Below are 25,610 nucleotides of genomic sequence, written 5' to 3' on the forward strand. Positions count from 1 at the left end.
ATCTAGTGATGGCCGATTTCAAATCACTGCTTCGAAGCTTTACGAATCTTTTGTTTCAAATCAGTGGTTCGGATCGTGTAAACGAAGCCTCGTTTACTAAAATCACGTGACTTTGGTGCTCCAAACCACTGATTTGAAACAAAAGATTCGTAAAGTTTCTAAGCAGTGTTTTGAAATCGGCCGTCACTAGATATTGTTGAAAAGTCGTTTTGTTATTTACTTTATAATATTAAGGTAGAACCACTGTACTCACATAAATTGTTTTAAATATATGTCTTTAATCCCTTTCTGGATCTTGAGAGGTTCAGGGTTATTGCTGGCAATAGAGGCCTCACTGAGCCATCGGATTTCATCAAAAATATCTTAATTTGTGTTCCGAAGAAGAACGAAGGTCTTACGGGTGTGGAACGACATGAGGGTGAGTAATAAATTACATTATTTTCATTTTTGGGTGAACTAACCCTTTAAATATTAGCATGCTTTCATCAGAATGAATAAGTAATGACCTGGTGCTTCACTTCATTTTATTTTATGGGGCATCATAAAAGGAAACAAAGGAAGAAAAATCTTACAAGTAGGTTCATCATCACCTCGTGAAAAATGTGACATTTACACACACAATGCAAGGTTGGCACAAATGAAAACAAATGTAGATGAAATGGGTTGACTTATTTTGGTTCCAAAATGGTAATTTCAACACCAGTACAACAACATGAATCCATGCTCTTTATCACAGGTTTAAGGGTCATTTACTATTAATTAATGTGAAGCTGTAGGGTTTAAGAAAAAAACAAAACAAAAACAAAACAATGGGTGCAAATGTCTGCCTGTTTGACTTTCTGTGGTAGTATTACAAAATAACTTGAAGTTATAAAACTAATACTGTGAGGTTGGATTTATATACTGTATATCAGGGTTTATCCTCCTTCGTGGCACTGAAATTCAATCTAAAATACATTGTGTTAAACTACAACATTGTGTAATACACACGCAATAAATAAAGCAATACAAAAATAAGACGTATATAAAAAGGTTCTACAAATGAAACATTTGTCAATGACAATAATACTGATGGTATTACACAATATACACATGCATAAACACAAAGAATAAACATTTTGAAATACATTGAAATGAATAATACTGTAAGGTCTGCTCAGACACAATCAACTAAAACATTAATCCTATGCGCCTCTTCCAAAGTGCTGCTTTCATTGTGCACTTCACAGTCATATTACATGCGGTCCATATTTTCCTGTTGTATGACTTTGCAATGATAGATTTTGTTTAATCTATAGAGCCATGCACCTTGGAAATCTTAATAACAGAGAGAACACGTTGATGATGAATATGGGCTTCCTTATCCATACAACCCTATGGTTCATACATTTCAAGTACATTTCTTTAATCATCATTCATCAAATTATTCTTTAGTTTACTACTAATTGGCTTGTGTGTATTACTTGTTTTAAGCTATTATGATTTCAAACTGAATAATAAAAGAAGAATAAAGTTGTCTAAAGCGGACAATTTAGGATTTCTGAATGAAAGTGTCTGAAATATGCCCATACTTGCCTAATTTATAAGCACTGTGTTAAAAATTTGACTTGGTTTAGTTTGGTAGGTCTAAATATATTGTATCATTTTTTTTTTTTGTTTTTTTTTTTTTGTTTTAATACCAAAATTAAATTGGCAATACTTCACCAAAGTGGGCTAGGAGAGAGAAAACAACTTTTCTAAATACTAAAAACCTTTAGGAGCGCAAAGTGAAAAGTTGTAAAGTCGCCATTTTAATTATCACAGGTAGAGGGCAGTGTTACAAACTTTAATCTTTTTGTAAATTTGTCAAATCTGTTGGGTTGGGTTTTTGACCAATGTTGACACACATTATTTGCCTTTAAATTCTTGGCCAGCAGACTAAAGTCTAGATTGTCCAGTGTGACTGTGGAGCACTATGTTAACATTTGTGAATGGCACTTACAGCTTGGCGGTCTTGCATAAGGCTGTGGGTGTGCAGTTCCTTAGAGCATGTCCTATGAACACAGACTGACACGTTACAACGTAAAGCCACACAAAGATAAATGAACAGGTGAAACTGCCTTTGAGGTTGAAATGACAATGACGTTTTCCTGACTGACGTTTTTTTTTGTTTTCATATGCTGTCATGATTGTGAAAAGTATCTTTACATTTTTTTTTTAACAGTTACCGACAAATATTTTGGAGTGCTTAATACAAAACATTTTCTCTCAATAGAATTACAATATAATTTGAATTATTGATTAGTCGAGTAGTTCATTACAAGTGAACAGTTTAAATTATATTCAACTGTTAAATGACAATAAGCATTCCTATGAATATTTCCATAATTAATGATTCATATGATATTGAATCATTAATTCTTAATAATGAAGTGCAATCTAATTTCCTTCATAAGGCAGACAAACAATCAGATGGGAAAATGAGGCAATGTTAACCAACAGATTGCCTGTTTAACAAGACAAAAATACTGAATGGTATTTTAAAATTGAGGCATTAAGTATCTTGTAAGTCTCACAAAGAAATACCCAGGTCATATTTCACACCAAAAAAAAAAAAAGTCAAGAGGTGAAATAAATATATATTTTGCATGAAGAAAATAAAGTATTATTTAAAGACCGAGCATCAGATAATCATGACAATTAAGCATTTTTTGCCCAAGTTCTCTCATTACTGTAATATAGTAATGAAAACCATCCTGTCTTTTTTGTTTATTAAAATCATCATGAATTAAAATTTATGGCATAAATTAAAATCAGTGTATACTTACAAAATGATATAGACAATTGAAGGGAGTGTGTTAAATTATTAATAAAATAATGCCTGTGATGGTCCTAAAAATTGGCTTAATTTTTTTCAAGCAAAATATAATTTCTTCATTCTTTCTTTTGATTATTGGAGTGAAATATGACCCTCCTTGACAGTTTTTGTGAGAATGACCCCAGTTAGTAAACCAGTTATACCTGCAGTGCAGAATTTAGTTTTGTTTTTCAAAACTTTAAAATACTGATTTTCGTAAACTTCATTGGCAAATATAAAGGTATAGAAATCTGGCTGTACAGAGCAACAAAAACACATGAATACTGAAAATTCGACATACCGGGGCGGATCAGTAACGGAACAAAGCGAAACAACTGAAACTTTTAAGTCCTGTGAAGTCTAGTTGAGTTGGAGTTTTTGTTTCTCCTTTTTTCCTTGTTATACTCAAATACTTTTTTTTTTAAAAAAACAAGGAAATAATGTTTTGTAAATCAGGCACACCTGGGTTTTTATACACAGTAAAGAGCTGAGACAGTTTCCATAGCAACCGACGATTAGTTTGATGAAGAGCTCATCACCTCTTTCATTAGTCCCACTTGAGTGAAAGAAAAAAGGAGCGTTCATTCTTCAGTTCTCGGGTGCCATCTCTGTGTTTTCTTCATTATGAGTGAGAACTGTGTCCTCTGCTCTGCCTGACACCTCCCTCGATTCCTCCACCTCCATAGCATCCTCAGTTTCCACAGTTTCCCCGACTTCCTCCTCCAGAGCGTCTGTCTCTCCAAGCTCCACCTCCATAACCATTCCTCCTTCCTCAGTCTCTTGCTCCTCATGTACTCGGTCCTGCTCTTCCTCTCCCCCGCTGTCCTCATCATCCTCGTATTCCTCTCCTACTCGCACCACTCTGATATCGCTCATGTCCAGAGCGGACAAATCCTCTTCCTCCTCCTCCTCGTCCTCTGCGTCGCTCTCTCTCTCGTCTGAGTCGAGGTGAGAGGGAGGAGTGGAGGTGCTGATCTGTTCTGGCAGTTCATGAGTGTCTCTCTTGCAGTAAGAGTATCGGTGGTTCATGTGCTGAGAATAAGAGCCCGAGTGAGAGAAGCGTTTCCCACACTTGTCACACTGGTAGGGCTTCTCTCCGGAGTGTAGCCGCGTGTGCTCGATCAGGTGGTGCTTGTGTTTGAAAGCCTTATTACAGATCGCGCACTCATGTGGTCGCTTACCTGGGAATGATGATGCAATACGGTGAGGTTACCATAAAGGAAGTACAAATTAACCAGTATAGTGGCTGCAAAATGCATGAATGTCACTGTCATGTCATGGTGTTTTTATACACACTGCCCGCCCCCCCCCCCCAAAAAAGGCGCTGTTTGGATTTAAATAGGCAAATACTTAAGAGTCTATGGATGGATCATTACTACAGTGATTATTATTTTTCTAGCATGTTATATATCTGGGGAAAGTTCTTTCAACCCTAATTGATGGCGTGTGTAGCTTTTCATTTCCTAAACAACCATGCAGGACACACATCATGGCCATATTCCAGGATGACAATGCTAAGATTCATTAAGCTCAAATTGTGAAAGAATGGTTGAGAGGGAGCATTAAGAATCATTTTCACACATGAATTGGCACCTCTGAGTCCAGACCTTAAATTCATTTAAAGTCTTTGGGATGTGCTGGAGTAGACTTTACAGAGTGCATTGTCTATACAGTATCCTGACCAAAAATTGATGCACCTCTTGATGGAAATAAATGTTGTGATGTTATTTCCATCAAGAGGTGCATCAATTTTTGGTCAAATCACAGAAATAGGGGCTTTTGCACCGGAGAAACCTTTTTTATAGTTCCTAAAACCACTGGCGGAACTACCCGCTTTTTGGCATGTTTGCACCACAAGAACTAGGAACGATTTAGAGTAGGGTCTAAACCAGCACTATAGGAACAACCAGTGATGTAAGTGTACGCTGATTGTCCAAACGCATACAAAACATGGGCACCCGGCATTTTTAAAAAGCAGTGTTAACATATACTTACTCCATGAACATGGAAAACAGCGATAACCGCATTTACCTGTTGTCTGCAGGGTTGTGTTCTTTTCTCCGCCTCAATGATATGTAACACTGCAAGTTGTCATAGGAGATTTAGTCTCTTAGCCCTACTTTTTGCTCTTTCAATCGCACAACATATGGGTTTACATTTCATATCCGTTATCACAAAACCCACAACAAACACAGATCCGATCACGGTGTCCTCCATCCTCCAGTTGTTGATGTTAGTAAATGCAGCATTTATATGACGCCACAGTTGACCGCTTCAGAGTTCCTACTTCTGGTGCGAATGCAACCAGGAAAACTAGAATTATGTGGGGCTAAAGGGGCTAATAATGATCCAGTCATAGACTCTTAAATATTTGCCTATTTAAATCAATAATAATAAAATAAAATAATTTTTTTTTTTTTTTTTTTTTGGCCAGGCATTTTTTTAAATTTTTTTTACCGATAGGACACAATCGGCTCTGATCATCGACTGTTTTTAATCAATCGTCAAAATCTTTCCGATTGTTTATTGGACGATACATCGGTGCATCAATAGTTGTTTCAATATTTTATTTTTATGCGTTTTGCAAACAATTGCATCCAAAGCGACTTACAGACCAATAAAGCTTTACATTTATTATTATTAGTATTTTTTAATGTCAGCATTGTTTTCCCTGTAAATCAAACCCTAAGACTTTGGAGTTGCTAGCGCCACCAGTTGAGCTACAGGTATATTTTGTTTTCTAATACTACACTGTAAACTGTCCAAATGCTGTAAATCATGTGGTTTTACGTACCTGTGTGTTCATACTTGTGTCGCAGCAGTGAGCTGCTCTTCTGAAAGATTTTGTCACACAGATCACAAGCATACAGGCCACCAACAGTCTTCCTCCTTTTCTTCATGAGAGGTGAATCTTCATCGTTCTGGTCCTCTACCCCTGACACGGAGTCAGAAGTGATGTCCGGTACCTTCTGAGGGAGAGAAACATAGGGCGAATAAGTCTGGAATGATGTCTTGTAGAAAGGTACGTGCAGATCTTAATATTTGTGCGTATTTGTTGTGCTTACCGGACATTTGTTGAGTATCACCGTCCCCTTTGTGTCTGTCGAGACACTGTCAGGCGTCTTGATGCTGGAGCTAGTGGTGTAGGTGTAGGTGAGCTGAGGAATAAGGATGGTTCGTTTGTTACCGGTTATTGCAGTGCCGATGCACGGAACACCACCTGGCTCTGCTATGGCAACCAGCGTTGGCAATGACGCTGACACGATGTTTAATGGACCCGTGCCGCCCTGCGTCACATAGATGGTGTTTCCTGGCAACGGTTGCTTCTTGAGGCAGGTGAGGTTGAGCGGTTCCTTTTGGGTGGAGACCGACAGCTTAGTGGTGGTGCTGGGTTGAGTGGGACTGGACTTAGGGAGTGAGAGGTCCAGCGGTTCAGACTGCAACTCCTCCTCTACGTCTTCTGTCTTTACAATGACGAGATCATCGGTGGAGAGACTGGCTGGAGGAGAGGCGGGTGAAGCCGCACTTTCAGTTTGGGTGTCCGCTGAGGTGTCATCAAGGGGTTGGTTGGGAGTGCAGGTGGCTTGAGTTGAGTTCGTTTCTTGAGACACAGCAGATGTATTTTTCTTGGTCAGACAAGAAAGCAAGACATTATTAACATGTTTAGAAACGCTCTGCACTGTGTCTACAATGTAAACAGCGTTAGGAAACTGACAAGGAAGGGAAGAAATTGTTGAATAAAGTCGTTATTTTTGTTTTGTTTTTGTGCACAAAAAGTATTCTTTTTGCTTCATAAAATTAAGGTCGAAGCACTGTAGTCACGTGGACTATTTTAATGATGTCTTTACTTAGGGATGTAACGATTCACTCAACTCACGATTCACGATATTGGTTTCACGATACGATTTTCTCACAATTTTTTTAACAAAATAAGATTTAAATGAGAAAGTGTCTGTATATAATTTCTCAGACAGCATATTTCTTTGTGAAATTGAAATATCTTTATAACAAAACTGAATTGAAATTTTAAAACAAATCCTAAATCAAATAAATGAATAATAAAAATAAAAGAAATCTCTTCATATAAGTACATGAACAAAATGTTTATTTGCTCTATTACAGGCTGAACTATCTGTAGCCATTTAAAATTAGAGGCAACCACTGCATTTTAATCACGATCCCAACAAAGATGCTACATACATGCAGCATGAGCAGTTTAATATAAATTAGATTGTATACTTTTTAACATTTGAAGAAAAAATTTTTTTTTCAGACTTTAGCTTTGTGAAATTATGCTACATAAAACTTCATGACAGCAGACGGGCTGCATGAGAATGCAAATTCACTGTCTTGACAGCAGGTGGCGCTTATGGAACAGCGGCAATACAGTGCTTCCTTGGTTACCACTGTAAACAAAGCAGTGCTGCGCAGTTATAAACACTACTTTAAAATGCATTGTACGGAAGTAAGATGAAAAGAAAATACTATCTAAACTTTTCTGAACCCAGTCAGCTCTTCTCAGATATACAGTCATATAAACCCCTGCCCCCAAAGGTATCGTGATTCATTTAGCATCTCAACCAACTTGAATCGTCACAGATTTGAATCGATTTTCAACCGATTCCGGATGCATCGTTACATCCCTATCTTTACTACTTTTCTGGACCTTGAATGTGGTAATTGCATTGTTTTCTCTTGGGGATAAGAAACCACTTGGATTTCATCAAAAATATCTTAATTTGTGTTCCGAAGATGAACAAAGGTCTTATGGGTGTGGAACGACATAAAGGTGAGTAATTAATGACAGAAATTTCATTTTTGGGTGAACTAACCCTTTAATAATTTTGTGGGAACATTATACATTTTTTCATAATTCTTTGATAAAAAGAAAGTAAAAAAGCAGCATTTATTTGAAACACAATTTTTTTTTAACAATGCAGAAGTCTTCACTTTTGATCAATTTAAACGGTCTTTGATGAATAAAAGTATTTTCAAAAATCTTACGGAAAATCTTATATATATATATAAAATTGAGTATATTTGTACAATTTAAACTATTTCCATAACTTTTCTTAGCTTTATAAAAAATCATATAGGCTTATTTAATCATGAATCCAATGACTTTTAAGCCCTAATTGTGACAGGTCCATTTTACAGTTAAATGAAAAGTTTTGTACTTACCTCTTGGTTGTTTTTCGGGTTGCTTGCAGCCTGTAGCAATATCCTTTTAGAGCGCATCTTCTGGTACCACTTGCTGACCGCCTCTAGAGGAAGCTTGACTGTCTTGGCAACCTGTGACAGCTGCTCGTCAGTAGGCTCTGGGTTCTGACTGTAGGCCTTCAAAAGAGGAAGGAGGCGTTCTGCTGCTCCACTCTTATCCTTATCTAGTAGAGAGGTGAGAGAGATAGTTGTAGGAGACGCTTTGGCGTCACTGTCTTGAGAGTCTGCGAGCTTCCGTTTATTCGGGGAGTTATCACAAAGCAGACATGACACATAGTTATGGAAGTTATCTCCACAGGCGACGCCACTGTGAACTGTTCCAGAGTGAGAGACTGCATCAGTTGTTGCTGTTGTTTGTTTCCCTTCCTCTTTATTTCCATCTGTCTTCATCTCTTCTTTCTCTCCTTCATTCTGCATGTCGGTCTCGACCTTGGATGGAGAGTCTGGTTCGGTTTTGATTTTGATTTCTGGTGGTGCAGTCAGTTTTTGTTGTTCACAATTATCCTCCAGCGAACTGGTATTTTCAGTTGTCCCTTTTCTGTCTGCTGGTGGTATGTTTGTAGTCTTGTCTGGGGTTGATTTCATCTCGGTGCCCTGCGTGTTGGGATTGGTGACAGGTATTTGTCGAACCACGAGGCTCTGCGACCCATCTGCCCTTCTTACTAGTAGTAAAGTTTGCTGGGTGAGCTTAGGTTGTGCCGCCCGAGCTTGGACCAACCTGGCGGCCTGTGCAGGGGTTATCTTGATGATAGACGGCGGTTTGCTTTGGACTGGTTTAATGATATTTACCTGTGTAGGTTTAGGTGTACCTAATGTTTGGGTTTCAGTCGAGTTGGACTGTACCGAATTAACCTGGACCACGTTTGGCTGTGTAATGTTAGAAGCTGTAGATTTTGCTTGCGCCGTACCGGTTTGCGTCACGGTGGGCTGCACTGTGTTCACTTTTACCCCCTTGAGTTGTGAGTCTAGCTGGGGGTTGTAGTTGATGATAATTTTGGTATTTCCGTCTTGTCCCACAACTGGTAGAGAGATGGCGGAGATCACTTGGGGCTGTGCCTGCTGTGGCTGCAACACGACAGCTTGTGCCTGCGTCTGCGCCGGCACTTGGCCTACGATTTTAGCATTGGTTCCGTTTGCATTACCACTAGTCAACAGCTGCCTGCCATCCATCGCAGCGTTCAACGCATTCTGTAAGTCACTAAGGTTGATGCTGATTGGCTGGACCAGCCCAACTGTGGGCAGGACCAAGGTTTGGACGACACCTTGCGGAGCCACGACTCCGTTGGTATTTGCGGCGGCTATTGTAGGTGTGGCTGGTGCAGATTTGGGTTGGTGTTCAACAGGCTCCTGTTTGATCTGTTTCAGGGGGAGCTGCTCTTGCAGAGGCTTGTTAGTAATTTCCACCTTCTCCCTCAGAAGGATGCGTGTTGGGCGAGAAATGGTTAGAGTCGTTGTCACTCCAGGTGTGCGAGGCAGGCCGTTGACCGCTTTGTTCACGCTCGCACACTTCTTACTGCTGATGTGAGAGCTGTAGGACCCCGAGTGAGAGAAACGCTTCCGACAATTAGAGCATTCATACGGCTTCTCACCTGTATAAACACAGAGATAAAGAAGGTTATGCATTAGAAAAGTATATGTAGTCTGTTCAAAAGTAAGTTTGAACTTTCTGTTCATCAAAGAACCCTGAAAAAGATGTATCATGGTTTCCACAAAAATATTAAGCAGCACAACTGTCTTCAATATTGATGATAATAAAAAAATATTTCTTAAGGACCAAATCAGCATATTAGAATGATTTCTGAAGGATCATGTGACACTGAAGACTGGAGTAATGATGCGGAAAATTCAGCTTTGCATCACATGAATAAAATGCATTTTAAAATATATTAAAATATTAATATTAAACTATTTTATTTATTTTAATATTTTTTATTTATTTATTTTAATATTTCACAATATATTTTACTTGTTTTTTTTGTCAAATAAATTAACTTTTTTAATTTGCATATTTCGGAATTATGAACTTTATTAAAGTTATTATAGAAGCCCTCAGAGAAAAAAAAAACAATCACACAATTGCAACTTTATCTTACAATGTAACTTATTAATTTCTTTACTTTTTTTTAGTACTTTATTTCATAATTACCTCTTATTGTTTTACTCTGATGTGCAAACAGGCTTCCTTTTTTTTGTTTCCGAAACATACAAAAAAAAAAAAAAAAGTCTCTTCACTCGTAAATATATCTCATCACTGTTCAATATTTTTAGTTGTTTCCCATTGAAACTAAACTGTGTGAAAGTGTCTGCGACTGTACAAAGATAATAAATATTAAATTAGGCACTTATTGTTTAATTCACAATTGGTATAACAATCGCTGACTTTATAAAATCTGCTAAAAAGGTTAACCCTTCTCTGGAACAGGGTTTCAAAACAAAGGTTTAAAACTAGTGTTAAAAATGAACCCTTATCCTAACGTTAACTTAAAAGTGGGTGGGTTTACCTGGATTTACAAAAACATTAACTAGGGTTATAACAGAATCATTTCTGTAAAGTTGTGCCATGGCTGACAACTGACCGCTGTGGATGCGCAGGTGCTCCTTCAGGTGATGTTTGTATTTGAAGGCCTTGGAGCATTCTGTACACTTAAACTTTCTGTTTCCGCCTGACTGAGAAATAGTCCGCTGAGAAAAGAGACAGGAAAAAGTTTGCTTCTTCAAAGTAGTTTGAGTCAACATGTGACTGTGAACAAAAGCTCTGTGTCATTTCCTCTACAGAGGTGTGAACATCATGAAGGTGCGAGTTCTCTGCTGTACCTGCTCTCGAACGTGTCTGTGTGCGGTCATGTGACGGACGAGCTGCGTGCGGTAGGTGAAGGTGTAGCTACAGAGGGAGCAGCAGTAGTTGTCCTCGCTCTTTTCATGCCGTAGTTTAATGTGCTCCTTCAGTGACGTGTGACGCTTGTAACCACGGGAACAGTGAGGACAGGTGTGCAGTTGGGAGAATGCATCAGGAGTACCTGACAGAGAGTCATAATCAATCTATGCATTCAGCTGTAGAGGATAAGCTGATTTAAAAGAAAGACAAAAAACTGGATTGGTACCGTTCTCATCGTGGACCCCTCGCTCTGGCGTTCTCTGATGCTCCTCCTGGGCATCTGAGTAATTACGCTCCGTTTCCGTCTGCTTTTCCTCACCGGCCACATCATTATCAGGACCGTCTTCCTCATCAGTGACACACTCCTCTTTCAAACACACACAGGCAGATTAGATCAACTAAAATACACACAAATACCCTCTTCTCAGCTTCTGCTTCAGCATCAAATATATTTGCATTTTAGTTTGAAACATACACATATTGTAATGTACAAAAACAAGATATCTTCAGGGTTTTTAAATTCACATTTAAGGCATTTTAAGACCTTTTTTAAGACTTGCATAAATAAAATGAATACCATATGTGTGGGGTAGAGCAACTAAACCATAAAATGACTGTAACAATGATAATCTAAACAACTTTACAGTGTGTATATATAGATTTTTAGAATGCATATAGCTTCTTTTTGATCCACTGACTTAATTAAAAATTAAATTTCACTCTCTGACAGCAGGTGGTGCTTATAGAGGTACAGCAGAAATATAGAGGTTACCCTGGTGTCTCCCATACACAACATAGCTGCGCTTTTTAGAAATGCTACGATTTTGCAGGTATGATATAATCACCATAAGGTAAACATTGTCATAATTCATCAACAGTAGATCATAAGCTGTAGCTTGGCATAAATGCATGGTATTCACTGAAACTGCAAGCCTGTAGAATGCCCCAGCAGCCCCTAGTTTTGAAAATGTGCAGCGCTCACAAATAAATCATAGCCTCTTGAGGTTTAATATTCACATTTAGCAATATTGTTAGGGTTGGGGCTAACCCTGTCTCTAAAATTAAGTCCTCATGAAATGATAATTAAGACTTTTCTTATACCATTTAAGATATTTAAGACTTTTTTTATGGCCTTAAATTTAATACAACTAAATTTAAGACTTTTAAGGACCTGCAGGCTACAGAAAAAAAACAACATTACTGTGGCCTTAAAGGGTTAGTTCACCCAAAAATGAAAATAATGTCATTTATTACTCACCCTCATGCCGTTCCACACCCGTAAGACCTTCGTTAATCTTCGGAACACAAATTAAGATATTTTTGTTGAAATCCGATGGCTCAGTGAGGCCTCCATAGCCAGCAATGACATTTCCTTTCTCAAGATCCATTAATGTACTAAAAACATATTTAAATCAGTTCATGTGAGTACAGTGGTTCAATATTAATATTCTAAAGTGACGAGAATATTTTTGGTGCGCCAAAAAAAAAAAAAAATTAACGACTTATATAGTGATGGCCCATTTGAAAATACTGCTTCAGGAAGCTTCGGAGCGTTATGAATCAGCGTGTCGAATCAGCGGTTCGGAGTGCCAAAGTCACGTGATTTCAGCAGTTTGCCGGTTTGACACGCGATCCGAATCATGATTCGATGCGCTGATTCATAACGCTCCGAATCTTCCTGAAGCAGTGTTTTGAAACGGGCCATCACTATATAAGTCGTTATTTTGGTTTTTTTTGGCGCACCAAAAATATTCTCGTCGCTTTAGAATATTAATATTGAACCACTGTACTCACATGAACTGATTTAAATATGTTTTTAGTACATTAATGGATCTTGAAAGAGAAAATGTCATTGCTGGCTATGGAGGCCTCACTGAGCCATCGGATTTCAACAAAAATATCTTAATTTGTGTTCCGAAGATTAACGAAGGTCTTACGGGTGTGGAACGCCATGAGGGTGAGTAATAAATGACAGAATTTTCAATTTTGGGTGAACTAACCCTTTAAGTGAAACACACATTGGTTTAAATGAAACAGAATGACATACAGTGATACTGAATTTGTATGATGAATGGTAACATAGCAGTTTTATAATACTACAGTGTATTAATATTTGACCGGGAAGTGGGCCAGTAAGGCCCACGCCTATGTGCTATGGAGGCCCGTAAGGACCAGGTGACACATTACGAATGAATAACGGCCTGAGAGAGGAAAAATGAGCTCACACACACCTGATCCAGCCATTCTAGCCTAACACACTCTCACAGTCCAACTATTTTTCCCTTTACCAAAATAATTTCAAGATCTTTCCATGACAAGCATGGCAACCTGAGTTTAAAACTATAAACTTGTGTGGTATATCCTGATCCCATCACCTGTTTCTTCCAGTTGTTTCTGTTTTATGTCTTGCTGTCCTGTCTTACGACTGGAATACACTTTCTGACTTTACATGGTTACAGAGAAAAACTTGTTCTGAATACAACAAACTCATGTGGAAATGTGCCTTGTTTCTAAGAGATTTTCTGACAAATGAAAGCAATATGTGTTTTAAAATTGGCTCAAAATATCAAACCTGTTTGGTTATCCTCTGACCAGATGGAATCACAGTCTGAAGCTAAAACAATTGGGAGTCTGTGCCCATCATGCACTACACAATTTTGTGTGAAATCTGTCAACTCCACCTGCCCAAAATTTTTAGACTGGCTCAACTAGTGTCAGCTCATCCAGATTGCAAGTTGGGGCAAAAGTCGCATAGTGTAAAAGCCTATGAAATTAATTTAAAAATAAATGTGTTGCACTAAACTGACCTTTGACCCTTATTTCTTGTACTAAAGCATCTGGCCCCAGGCTGCCATCTGTTGAAAGAAAAAAAAAATCTATTACTTTATTGTTTTGTTAATTCTTTTTTTACAATAAACTTTCAGAAAGGTCACTTCCTGTTGCCTGAACCTGTACTCCTATAAGGGGAAGAGTTTACCTATGCAGTGATGACTGCAGTGACTACTAGATTCTGTACCAGAAAAGGCTGTGACACACCAAGCCGATGTCAAAGAACTAGCAGTGACAAAAGCGGACTGTGTTGTTGCCTCGCGTTGGCTGCATCTGGGCCAAAAAGCTGCGCTTGAACATACCAAAAGGACTACAGGCGACTATCAACTAGCATGTGTTCTGCACCTGGATGTAGGGAAATAACTGTTGATACTGGTCATTCAAAAAGGGAAACCGAAACTAGGACTGCAGATATTCAAAAGCATAAGTAAAGCAAAAATTACAACAGCCTTCTGTCAACAGCCCAATCAGCGATCTCTCTCGACATGCTGAATCTGGCGAACTCCCGTCGAAGTGAGAAACGCACTTCAAAAACCAGCCTGACAGACATTCACCAATGACCCACCGATGGTCGATTGTCGACTTGGTGTGTCACGGCCCTAAGGCAATGCTGTTGTGACTCTGTCACTTATGACACATGTTTTACCCTGCTCAATATATTATAATAGTTTTATGTATATTGGAGTTTTAATATGTGTACATGTTGTCTTAGCCATTTTATTCCGCTTATCTGTTTTAGTGTGTGTGTCTTTAAATGATACTGGGCAGGGCTCAACGCTAAGGATTTTTTCTACTGGCCCAGTCGGGCCGGTGGTTCAAATTTTTACTTGCCCTGCCAAAATTTTCACTGGCCCCACAACAAAAATTTAATAAAGTAAAAGAAAAGAAAATAGGACTATAAAATAAGCCTAGTTACTGTTTTCGTTGTTTTTGATACATCATGTAACCTATAAGGTTATGACACCAAAAGCTACTAGATTAACTCACTCAAATTTTAAATATTGTTAGACAAATAAACAGTAAGTAATAAAATAGGAACAAATAATCAAATAACGAGTAATAGCACAAATAAATACAACAGAATAAACATAAATTAAATAAACAATGCTTTTCAGGTTTTTTATGTAGGCTTAAACAGGAGATTTTCATGTACAGAAATTATAATCTAATGTATAACTATATAAATATAGATTAAACTTTATTAAAGTTAGTCAAGAGCTGTTACAGATGCATAAATAATGTTTTGAAATGTTGAAAATATAAATACTGTTATTTGAAATTATTTATAAAATGAAAAGATACTTTAAATGTGAAATTTAACCCGCCAGCAGGTGGCAGCAAGTCCCTGTTAATGAGCGAGTCATTGAGATTCAGCCGATTCATTCAAAAGGCTGATTCATTCAGGAAGTGTTGCTCAGAGACGCAAAACAATTCTGTGGACTTTTTTTGGAACAATTTTCTACGGCGAAATAGAGCGAAACAAGCTATTTGGTGTCTAAAATGTAAGTCACTTAAAATAACCTGCTTGTTTATTAAACTGTACGATGTATAATATCAATATCACATTTGTAATCATGCGAAAACTTGGCGCTCTTCGTCTAATATTTGTTAACTATATTAAATTATATAAATATAAAAGACATACAAGGGCATTTTCCCCCTTATCTTGAATTCTGGGGGTATTCTAAATGCATTTTAATAGACTAGATCACGCAGTGAAAGCATACACTTTAATATGCACGCGCACTAGTCTAACCTACTTGACTACATCACGTAGTGTATGCATGCATTCAATGGGTGTGTTTTTGTTTGTTTTTTGTAAAGTGAGTAATGTCAGATCGTTAAATCAACAATTACGATATCATAGACAATATATAACGCACACTATATATATATAAAACTACAGCACTGGCCCGATCGGGCAAGTGACGGTTCCGTCTACTGTTCCGAGCGTCGTTCACACTGGCCCCAGGCCATCAGGCAGTCCTTACTGTCGAGCCCTGCTGGGTCTGCCTGTCATGTGAATGATCACATGGGGACTGACAACATTCTAGAATTCTTATACACTGTTTTATGGTATGGTACAAATGGATTTTACATTTTTAAAGTTTTTCTAGTTTTATTGTGTTTTAAGTTTCATCTGAAAATTATATTCACTTTATTACTGTTGTTTGTCTCATCTTTTTAAACACTCCCAACATCAGTTTAATCTGACCCCATTTTCAACTCATGTAACTCAACCGACAGGCTGATTGTTACACTGTGGTAAGATGTTATCTGCCAAACATAAGTCATTCTTATTCTTGCAACTTTGGCTATTACATAAATACTTAAAATATTTAGGTTACAACTGCATCTGTTTCTGAAAACTTGGTGTTTCATTTCAAAGCTTAATTGAACTAACCAAAATAAATGCATTAAGTTTCTAATCTCTTTATTGTTTGTTTACTCACCGTCCTGTATGCATGTGTCAGAGAGCTGCCGTGCTGCTTTGAGCTGGAATACTGAGGACTTTTGGTCAGGATCGTCAGCAATACTGTCCTCCTCTACAATGTGCAGTTTGTCTTCATCATCTGAATCTGAGGTCGCCTCCGGCACACTGCTAAAACTCCTCACTACATGAGAGAGAGAGAGAGAGAGAGAGAGAGAGAGAGAGAGAGAGAATGGCCTATTCAGTTTAGGATCACAGATGTTTCCAAAGGCAAATTAACAGTGACATTCATACTCCCTTTGAACTATTAGCCATATTTGATGCTGTTAAAACACGTGGACATGTTTGCAAACAAGACTTGTTCGTTCTGTTCAAGTGGTGATGTCTCTGTAATGAGTAACAGCTGTGATTTATTTTTTATTTTTTAAAATGACTGTAAACCTGAAACTATGTATTCTTGGGAAAATACAGAGTTCACACAGTCAAACATGCACACACACACACAGATCCCTGATGCACTAATATATGTGCACGCATACAATAAAGGTAGAATTTGTGCCCTAAAGACAGGAAGTGAGATTCGTCTAATTTTAGATCAGTTTCCTGCAGCCCAGAAAAGCTTTTTACCTGCTGTGTGACATCATCAGAGGCACGATGGAGAAAGGAAAGACGAGCAGTGTTTAAAAGTGTTTTTAATAGTATGTTAGCGCAGATACACAGATTTTTACATATGGATCCTTTTGCTAAATCCAAGAGCTGTAGTTTTAAAAATATGAGGTACTGGAAAACTCATCTCTGATGTGTGTGTGTGTGTGCGTGCGCTTGTGCACACATGTTGGGATACAAAGAACATTTCCAGATGTGCATGTGTCAAATTTGTGTTTTGAATACACAAATTTAAACGTGCTTGGTTTCTATGGAGCTGGTTTCTTCTACTGCCAGAATTTGAGGATGTCAACAGGAAGTGATGTAAAAGTGATCGGATTGTGCAAAAAAAAAAGTTCCCGTTTACAGTTTCTGTTCTCTGAAATGACCTGTACATAGTCATTTCACATACCTGTGCATGCCAGAAATGGAAATTATGAATTTCTGCCATACAGATGGAAAATTCCTTCAAAAAACTTCTCTGTTCTCACAGCAGATTCTGATCACTGCTGAATATCTGTCCCATCCCTTGGACAGCTGAAATCAGTCTTGCCCCTAATAAAAATACATTTGAAATTGCCAAAATTAATTTATTGTTCCAGTGAGAGTAGCTTGTGATCGTCTCTGAATCAGTATAGTGGATCTCATCATAAAAAAAAAAAAAAAAAAAGATCGATGCTTCCAGACTGCCTGTCCTTTCATGGTCAACATAACAGGTACATTTCAGTTATTTATACCATAGTTTCATAAAGTACCTAATTGACATAAAAAAGTGGTCCATACAAGACATACTACAGCTTTGCGTGGCAATAGAGAGACTCTTATTGACAAAACTGATATGAATCACACTGTAAATTTCTGTCTGTTCTTTACACAAAGCTACAGACCTTAGTCAGGATAGCACTATATTTAATTTATGACTGCAAAAATTCCGCAATTCATTGATTTCATGCATTTCAATGCATTGATTTCATCTGCATAAAATTCTATATGGCGTCTAACCTGACTAAGGTCCATTGTATCAGAAGTAGGGTTGGGAACCGAGAACCGGTTCTCATCCGGAACCGGTAGTGTTTTTTGAAAAGAACTTTCTAAGTTCTAAGTTTCGGTTCCAAAAACGGTTCTGGTGTGATGGGTGGGCGAAGTGCGGGGAGCGTATCCTTTAATAGAGACATCTCACCTCATGAATATTACAGCAATGAATGCACTGAAATCCATCGCGCTACACATATACGTAAGATTTCAATGCAGAGAGAAAGAGAGAGAGGTGCCCAAAGCTGCACGATTAATCTTTGAAAGGTCGCGTTCTCGATTTCATCACCCACATGATCTATTTCCTATTTGACAACGATTCGGCCGTGTATATTAAACATTTGACAAAAATAAAATCGCGACATTCAAATCTGCGTTCGCGCTGCCGTTGATCTGAAGAGAGATGTCATGTGTAGATATAAACAGCTTCACAAACAATCTTTTCAAACGCACAGTATCATTATATATATATATATATATATAGTAAAACGCTGCGCTCATCACTGCTTCGGCAGCGCAATGTTTTTTTCAGTTGAGGCGCTTTGTTGCTATGATACGGAATATCCGTAGCACTGTTACTTATAACTGATTTTGCAGGTAATTTGTTTCAGACTTAAAATGTTGACGCAATGTAGAGTACTTGCTATGTATGTTCGGAGACCAGCAATATTAATTTCACATCCATTTTGTTTCGTTCTTTGCTTGTTGATGTCGTTGTACAGCAAGAATGTTGCGACAGTTGGTCGGTGTTGTATTTGTCCCGCCCCTTCTCCACTCTGATTGGATGGCTGAATAAAAAGTGACAGTGATGAGCGCAGCGTTTTACTCAAAGTTGAACATTGTTCAACTCGAGGCGACCGGTAAAAAACGCCGAGCTCTCAGCGCTTGAGCGTGAAAAAGACGCTCAGCGACTCGTTACGCTCCTGACGTTTAAAAAACGCGGCGCTTCCATTGAAAACAATTGGAAAAGTTACTTCATGTTACTTCACAGTGCATTAACTAATGTTAACAAATACAACTCTTGATTTTAATAATGTATTAGTAAATGTTGAAATTAACATTAACAAAGATTAATAAATGCTGTAGAAGTGCAGTTCATTATTAGTTCATGTTAATGTAGTTAACATATTAACTAATGAACCTTGTAAAGTGTTAACGAATTTGTTGAGATTAACAGTCTCTTAAATTCATTTTACAAGAATAATAAACACAAAAAGGACTGTTTAAGTCGAGTGTTGTGCATTTTTCCCTTACTACTATTTTTTATTAGTTGTTTAATTATTTTAATGGAACCAGAACCGGAACCGGAATCGGAACCGGACAATTTCTCACAATTCCCAACCCTAATCAGAAGACTTTTAATGTAGAACATGACATAAGTTAATTATGGAAACAAGCAGCATGAACATTCTTCAGAATATCTTCTTTTGTGTTCCACAGAATAAAGTCACACAGGTTTGCAGGATGAGTAAATGATGTTTTCATTTTTGGGTGCCTGTTAAAGGACACGCACGCTTGTGCTGCCTTCATGGGTGTGTTTATAGTGCACCACCTGAGCGACAGACAGTGTTGGCAGGTAGAACTGTTCCAGTGTGACCTCATAATCAACACAATCAGGTCACCATGGCAACCTCCATTTCATGTGACATTTCCTGGGATGTGGTGATTTGGCTCGATATAGAGTGCACCTGCCACCATATGTGTACGCACACACACACACACACACACACACACACACACACATACAGACGCTCTGACTTCACACAAGAGAATACAGTTTAGGATCACCCTGATATTCTAAAGGACAAGCAACTAAAAACAAATAAACCAAAAAGTGCATTAAATATAAGCACATGAATTTCTGTTTCTATGTGTATATGTCTTAGCAGCAGTAGTTAAAAGAGGATCAATTTAAAGACTGCCGATAAAAAAAAAAAAAAAAAAAATCTAATTTCAGCAATAAACTTACATGTATTAAGTGTGTGTATATATTATGAAGAAATTAACAAATTTAGCAAAGACCCATTAAATTGATCAAAAAAGTATCAGTACATTTCAGTTATTTATACCATAGTTTCATAAAGTACCTAATTGACATAAAAAAGTGGTCCATACAAGCTTTTGCTACAGCTTTGCGTGGCAATAGAGAGACTCTTATTGACAAAACTGATATGAATCACACTGTAAATTTCTGTCTGTTCTTTACACAAAGCTACAGACCTTAGTCAGGATAGCACTATATTTAATTTATGTCTGCAAAAATTGCGCAATTCAAACCCTTTTTACATTGTGTGCCATTGTAAAGACTGTCTCTCACAGCATTGATTTCATCTGCATAAAATTCTATATGGAGTCTAACCTGACTAAGGTCCATTGCATCAGAAGACTTTTAATGTAGAACATGACATGAGTTAAAGGGTTAGTTCACCCAAAAATGAAAATTCTGCTCCCTATGTAGGCCTCACGGGGCCATCGGATTTAAACAAAAATATCTTAATTTGTGTTCCGAAGATCAACGAAGGTCTTACGGGTGTAAAACGGCACGATGGTGAGTAATTAATGACAGAATTTTCATTTTTGGGTGAACTAACCCTTTAATTATGGAAACAAGCAGCATGAACATTCTTCAGAATATCTTTTTTTGTGTTCCACAGAATTTAGGACAGTTTAGGATCACCCTGATATTCTAAAGGACAAGCAACTAAAAACAAATCAACCAAAAAGTGCATTAATTATAACCACATGAATTTCTGTGTTTCTATGTGTATATGTCTTTAGCAGCAGTAGTTAAAAGAGGATCAATTTAAAGACTGCTGATAAAAAAATAAAATAAAATAAAAATCTAATGTCCGCAATAAACTTACATGTATTAAGTGTGTGTATATATTATGAAGAAATTAACAAATTTAGCAAAGACCCATTAAATTGATCAAAAAAGTATCAGTAAATACATTTAATGTTACAAAAGATTTATTTTAAATAAATGCAGTTCAATTGAACTTTCTATTATCAAAGAATCCTGAAAAAATCTGTTTCTACAAAAAAATGAAGCAGCACACTTGTTTTCAACACTGTAATAATACTATAATAATACAAAAATAATACTTTGGAATGATAGTTTATCACTGATATCTGATAAAAATATTTTTAGATCTATGTACAGTATGAGTTTATATAAAGCTGAGTGCATGAGTTTGCACCCTCTTTCGTCTAAGTTTATAAACTCCATTAATACAAATATACAAAATAAAACTTTTTCTCAATATAGTACTGGCCTTCAGAAAGTCACAAAAAAAGTCATAAAGGAAGTTACAAACCAAAAGATAACAATGATTTCTGTAATTTCAGTTAATATTTTGATAAAAATCTTGCGGATTCATGCAAACTTATGAACTCAACTGTAATGTATTTGTGTGTGTGTGTGTGTGTGTGTGTGTATATGTATGTATAGAGAGAGACAGACTTAGGCATGTAATGCAGTAAGTGTAGTGTGTGTGTGTATGTATGTATGTGTGTTGGGACAATCTATTTAGATTCACTTGGGAGCAGTGGTCACCTGAGATTTGTTTCTCCAAGGTCTTTAGGTTAATAAGAGCCCTCATATACACACACTGTATGAGCCACGTGAGACCAGTTAAACAACTTTCCTTTTTCATATCCATGTAAACTTATTCACCAACATATTTCTGCTTCTTTCGATCACACAAACACAAGTCCCTCCCAACCCTCCCCCACCCTAAAAAAAGAAAGAGAAAAGACCTCCTCTTCACCCTGAGAAACTTTCCCCCACCGTACAAAGAGGCGGCAAACCACTGGGAGAGATTAGCATGCAAAAAGAGATGCCCAGCAGTCACAAGCCCCCCCACAAACATGGAGTGAAATGTGAAAAGCTCTTTAATGCCCTCATATATCCCTTTTCCATCAACAGGGAAGTGTAAGAAGAGCTCAGTGCTACAGGTGTTTGTATTGTCTTTGCTTGTTCCACGCATACATACATTAACACCATACCTTTACAACACACATTGACGTGCATTACAATATACTCTATTGTTATAAATGTCAGTTGACATTTAGGGCTTTTCTGTATTGTTTTGAACATAGAATTCATTGCACCTCTTCATAATTAGATATGTTAGATATTCTAATCTACCAGAAATTGACAAGACAATAACCAAATTACCATAAAACTATTTCATTTTATTTTATATATATATATATATATATATATATATACACATATACATACATACATACATATTTTTCATTTATATAACATACGTTTAAAATGTAAAGATACACTATATATTTAGCTATTAAGAATATGACAAATGTGGTCAGTTCTAAAAACAAGAATCCAGAAAGAACAGATAAATGATAACATGTGTGGCTTCAGAGGTCAAAGGTTGACTGAAAGGGCCAGGAGGAATAAGCAAGGGGAAAAATGTGCCCTCTTTTCAGAGCATAACCTTCATGTCATGTTTTCTGAAATATACCTTGGGTTACTAAAACTCGGTTAAACTTTATTTTAAGATGACGTATTTACATTGTACTTACTCAAATAAGTACTGTGTAATATTAATTAACTACATGTACTTACTATAGAGTTACAGTTAGGGTTTGGTTTAGGCTTAGTTGCTTGTAAGTATGCATCATTTACTGTTACTACTTTAATAAGTACATGAAGTAACATGTAACTCTGTCACCTTAAAATAAAGTGTTACCAAAATCTCAAAGCAACTACTATCTGGCTGTCATTTTCTGTCTTTCTGTATCTCACTTGAGATGCGCATGCAAGTGTAATATGTAAAAAACACTTTTAATCTCGTGTGCTCCTTACCAACATTAACTCGCACATTCTGCATGCAGGTACTGATATTCCCCACAAATCAGCAAACAAATACAAGCGGACAGACACATACATGACAGCTGATGCTACAGAGACATTTCTCTAGAAAACATGATGAGGCTGAGTAACTGGACCAATGAAAACCACAGTGTGACCTCATTTCCGTGCAGTTAACGCCCTTAAGGTCGTAAGGCCTCGTGAACATGTCAAGCGCAAGAACCAGCGGCATGAAGAACGAAAATAAAAGTCACAGCAGCATCACTGCGCGCCGCGCGCTCCTCCTAGTGCTTACGTCACACCACCCGTTCCTCACACAATACATCCGCCCGCGCCAAAAAAAAAAACCCTTATTCGCTGTGTATTCTTATAATATTTAATAATCTCATATCGCACAGAACAACCGGAACATACCAAAACATGTTTGATAGGGATAAAACTGTGTAAATTCGCCATATAACGACGGACACAGTGAATCAGCGACTCTCTGGACCTGAATAGACTACCTTTGTTTCCTTACAAAGAAACGTGTGCTGTAAATGGTTAATGTTATAAAACAACTTAAAACGCGTTTATATATTATGTTAAAATAGTACAATTACTAAAAAATGCCAATGAAAGCACCTATGTAGGTGTTTCGTCACCTATCCTACCTGGCTCGTCTCCGACATACGAGAGCAGCCGCCCCGCCCTCACTGCAGCAAATAACGGTCCACACCGCCATTACATAAATACCTTACGGAAAAAACGACCTGTTTGACTTCTGGCCGGTAATACGACGGACAGCACCTCTAACAACCACCTTATGCGCGAAATCCTTCTTTCCCAACCACTCTACAGCCGCTAAAACTAAACTCCTGCGCGGAAATAAAAATATAAACAAAACAATCTGTGTTCTAGCAACGAGCATACAGCGAAATATCACTCTATAGTGAATGAAAGCAAAATAAAAGAGGTCATCGGTCTGAGCGATGCCTCGACATATGCACGTCTGCAATCAAACACCATCTTCTCTCTACCTGCACAAGTTGCCATTTGCCGTGGAGTGTGCTGACCGCCTCTCTCGCGCTTCTGTCGGGCAGATCGCGTTTCACACACCGATTCCCTTCCAGCGTCTGTGCAATCACTGCTCTGGACACGCGAGGAGTGTGATGAACGGTAAAAGAGGACATTGGCTCGCTCCGTTGTCTTCTCACCGTTCAGGTAAACACGTTGACGGCTCCTGAGCGTGTTACGTCGCGAGCGGATCCGCGCTCGTTGTCACACGCACGCACGCACGCACAGGAAAAGGTAGCACGGTGCTCATAACTGCACGGCGGACTGTACTATTACCGGATTACCAAGAAAGGTTATTTAAAGAGAAAGCGACGTCGAACCAGAAGTCAACATCCAGTCAGCGCGATATTTGGACGTGGATGTTTAGATAAGAATAAAGTGGATAAAAGCAATATGTACTTTAAAATGAATAAATCTGATGTTAGATCTTACTGATTAAGTTATAGGGTAGCATTTTATGCAGCCTGTAACACTTTTTGCTCTTATGAGCTAATGGCGAAAGCTGTTTAACGAGATTTTTTTTTTTAATAATGCGGCATATTGCTATTTACTATTAATTAAGTAAAAAAAATATTCACTTGTAAAATCTAGAAATAACATTCAGCTAAAGAGATGGCTCGCAAACCATCGATTTTAAGATTTAGTACTGGACGCTCTTAAAGAGACAGTTCACCCCAAAATTAATATTCTGTCATTATTTCTTGCACTTGTGTAACACAAAAAGAGATGTTAGGATGAATGTTAGGGACTGACAGGCTTGGTCACCAGTCACTTTTACTACATCTTTTACAATAAAAGTGAATGAGGCTGTCATTCTGCTGAACCGGTCATAAACATACAGGTTTGAAACAACATGTTAGTTAAATGATAAAGATATTGGGATGAACTGTCCCTTTAAGTATTTTATTAGATTTGTGAGCAAATTTGGATGGAGTTACAGTACCGAAAACTGTCAAGAAGCCCTCTAGGGATAAGTCGTTTAAATGAAATAAAGGTTTCTGCTTTAAAAGCAGCAAATACTCTGGTCTTGATTGAGTACAGCACTATTTGATTCACTCAATGCCACAAGTTTCTGATCAGGACGAACGCTAAAATACTCAGTTGTGTTTAATGCAGTTTAATGCACACGCAGCTAGTGCACGAGACGTGCGTCCTTCCGTATAACGGTCCGGGCAGACTCAGGTATAACGGTGCCCAGTCCAGCCCAGTCCGCTCCCATACTCCACAACTTCAGAAGTCGTCATTAAACTACTCTAAAGGTGGAAAAACAAATTTAAAACAACTTTTCTGCCTTTCGTTCTAGTGCGTGCGATCTGATTTCAGCCTGCGGGACTCACCGTTGTTGCGTCGTGGTTGTGTCTGTTTTCTGCGCTGGCACCTGGGGCCATCCGCCATGATTTTTGCACTGTCTAAACGCTGCCTCGCGGAGTGAGCCCCCTCTCCCCCCTCTATTACCCCCTCCCCATACCAGGCCCCTCTCCGCACCTGGTTTACGACATTCTGCTTTACGACATAACCTTTTTGTGCAGTGAGAACACCTCTCCTCTGACACCCCACCCTCTATTGGCAGCTCTCCATTCCTTTTAAATTTGGGGGAACATTCTGCATATGTATTAAGCGTTTATTACATTAAGTAGGTACGGGGGGAAAGAGTTTTTAAGGGACATTTACGGAAAAAAGGAATGTTGTAATATCGGGAGCGCCCCCGACAGGCTGGGAAGTCTGATGACGTAGTTTAACCCTTTAAAATGCAAGTTAAACATCAGCGTAAAAGATATAAAAATCTTTATGAATCTTGTGTATTTTGTATACTGGATACTGAAACAGTTTTACATCTTTTTTT

At 37.9% G+C, this 25,610-nt stretch overlaps 1 protein-coding gene across 6 annotated transcripts; it reads right to left on the bottom strand.

Moving 5' to 3' along the window:
• Positions 1-507: 507 nt before the first annotated feature.
• zeb1a (zinc finger E-box binding homeobox 1a) lies at positions 508-25,396 on the bottom strand. 6 transcript variants are annotated; one of them, XM_051862687.1, is made up of 10 exons: positions 25,105-25,250; positions 16,214-16,375; positions 13,739-13,786; positions 11,158-11,298; positions 10,871-11,073; positions 10,633-10,738; positions 8,018-9,645; positions 5,902-6,462; positions 5,631-5,805; positions 508-4,017 (listed from the first exon to the last, which is right to left on the bottom strand). In XM_051862687.1, exons 1-10 carry the CDS (start codon positions 25,160-25,162, stop codon positions 3,425-3,427), a joined length of 3,675 nt encoding a protein of 1,224 aa, XP_051718647.1. In that variant the 5' UTR covers positions 25,163-25,250; the 3' UTR covers positions 508-3,424. The 6 variants fall into 6 exon arrangements, with proteins under 6 accessions (XP_051718647.1, XP_051718655.1, XP_051718663.1 ...); XM_051862695.1 differs by lacking the exon at positions 25,105-25,250 and adding an exon at positions 23,731-24,040; XM_051862703.1 differs by lacking the exon at positions 13,739-13,786.
• Positions 25,397-25,610: the final 214 nt, after the last annotated feature.

This window comes from Ctenopharyngodon idella, chromosome 2 (genome assembly GCF_019924925.1).
Source record: "Ctenopharyngodon idella isolate HZGC_01 chromosome 2, HZGC01, whole genome shotgun sequence".
In the NCBI taxonomy this organism is placed as follows: Eukaryota; Metazoa; Chordata; class Actinopteri; order Cypriniformes; family Xenocyprididae; genus Ctenopharyngodon; species Ctenopharyngodon idella.

Bases quoted from the DNA above. Each gene is read 5' to 3' on its own strand.
- zeb1a (XM_051862687.1), bottom strand. From the start codon at position 25,162: ATGGCGGATGGCCCCAGGTGCCAGCGCAGAAAACAGACACAACCACGA. The intron at 11,299-13,738 runs GTCAGTTTAGTG...TGTGTTTGAAAG, and splicing joins ACAAGAAATAAGGGTCAAAG to AGGAGTGTGTCACTGATGAG. The intron at 10,739-10,870 runs GTACAGCAGAGA...CTCTTTTCTCAG, and splicing joins ACAGACACGTTCGAGAGCAG to CGGACTATTTCTCAGTCAGG.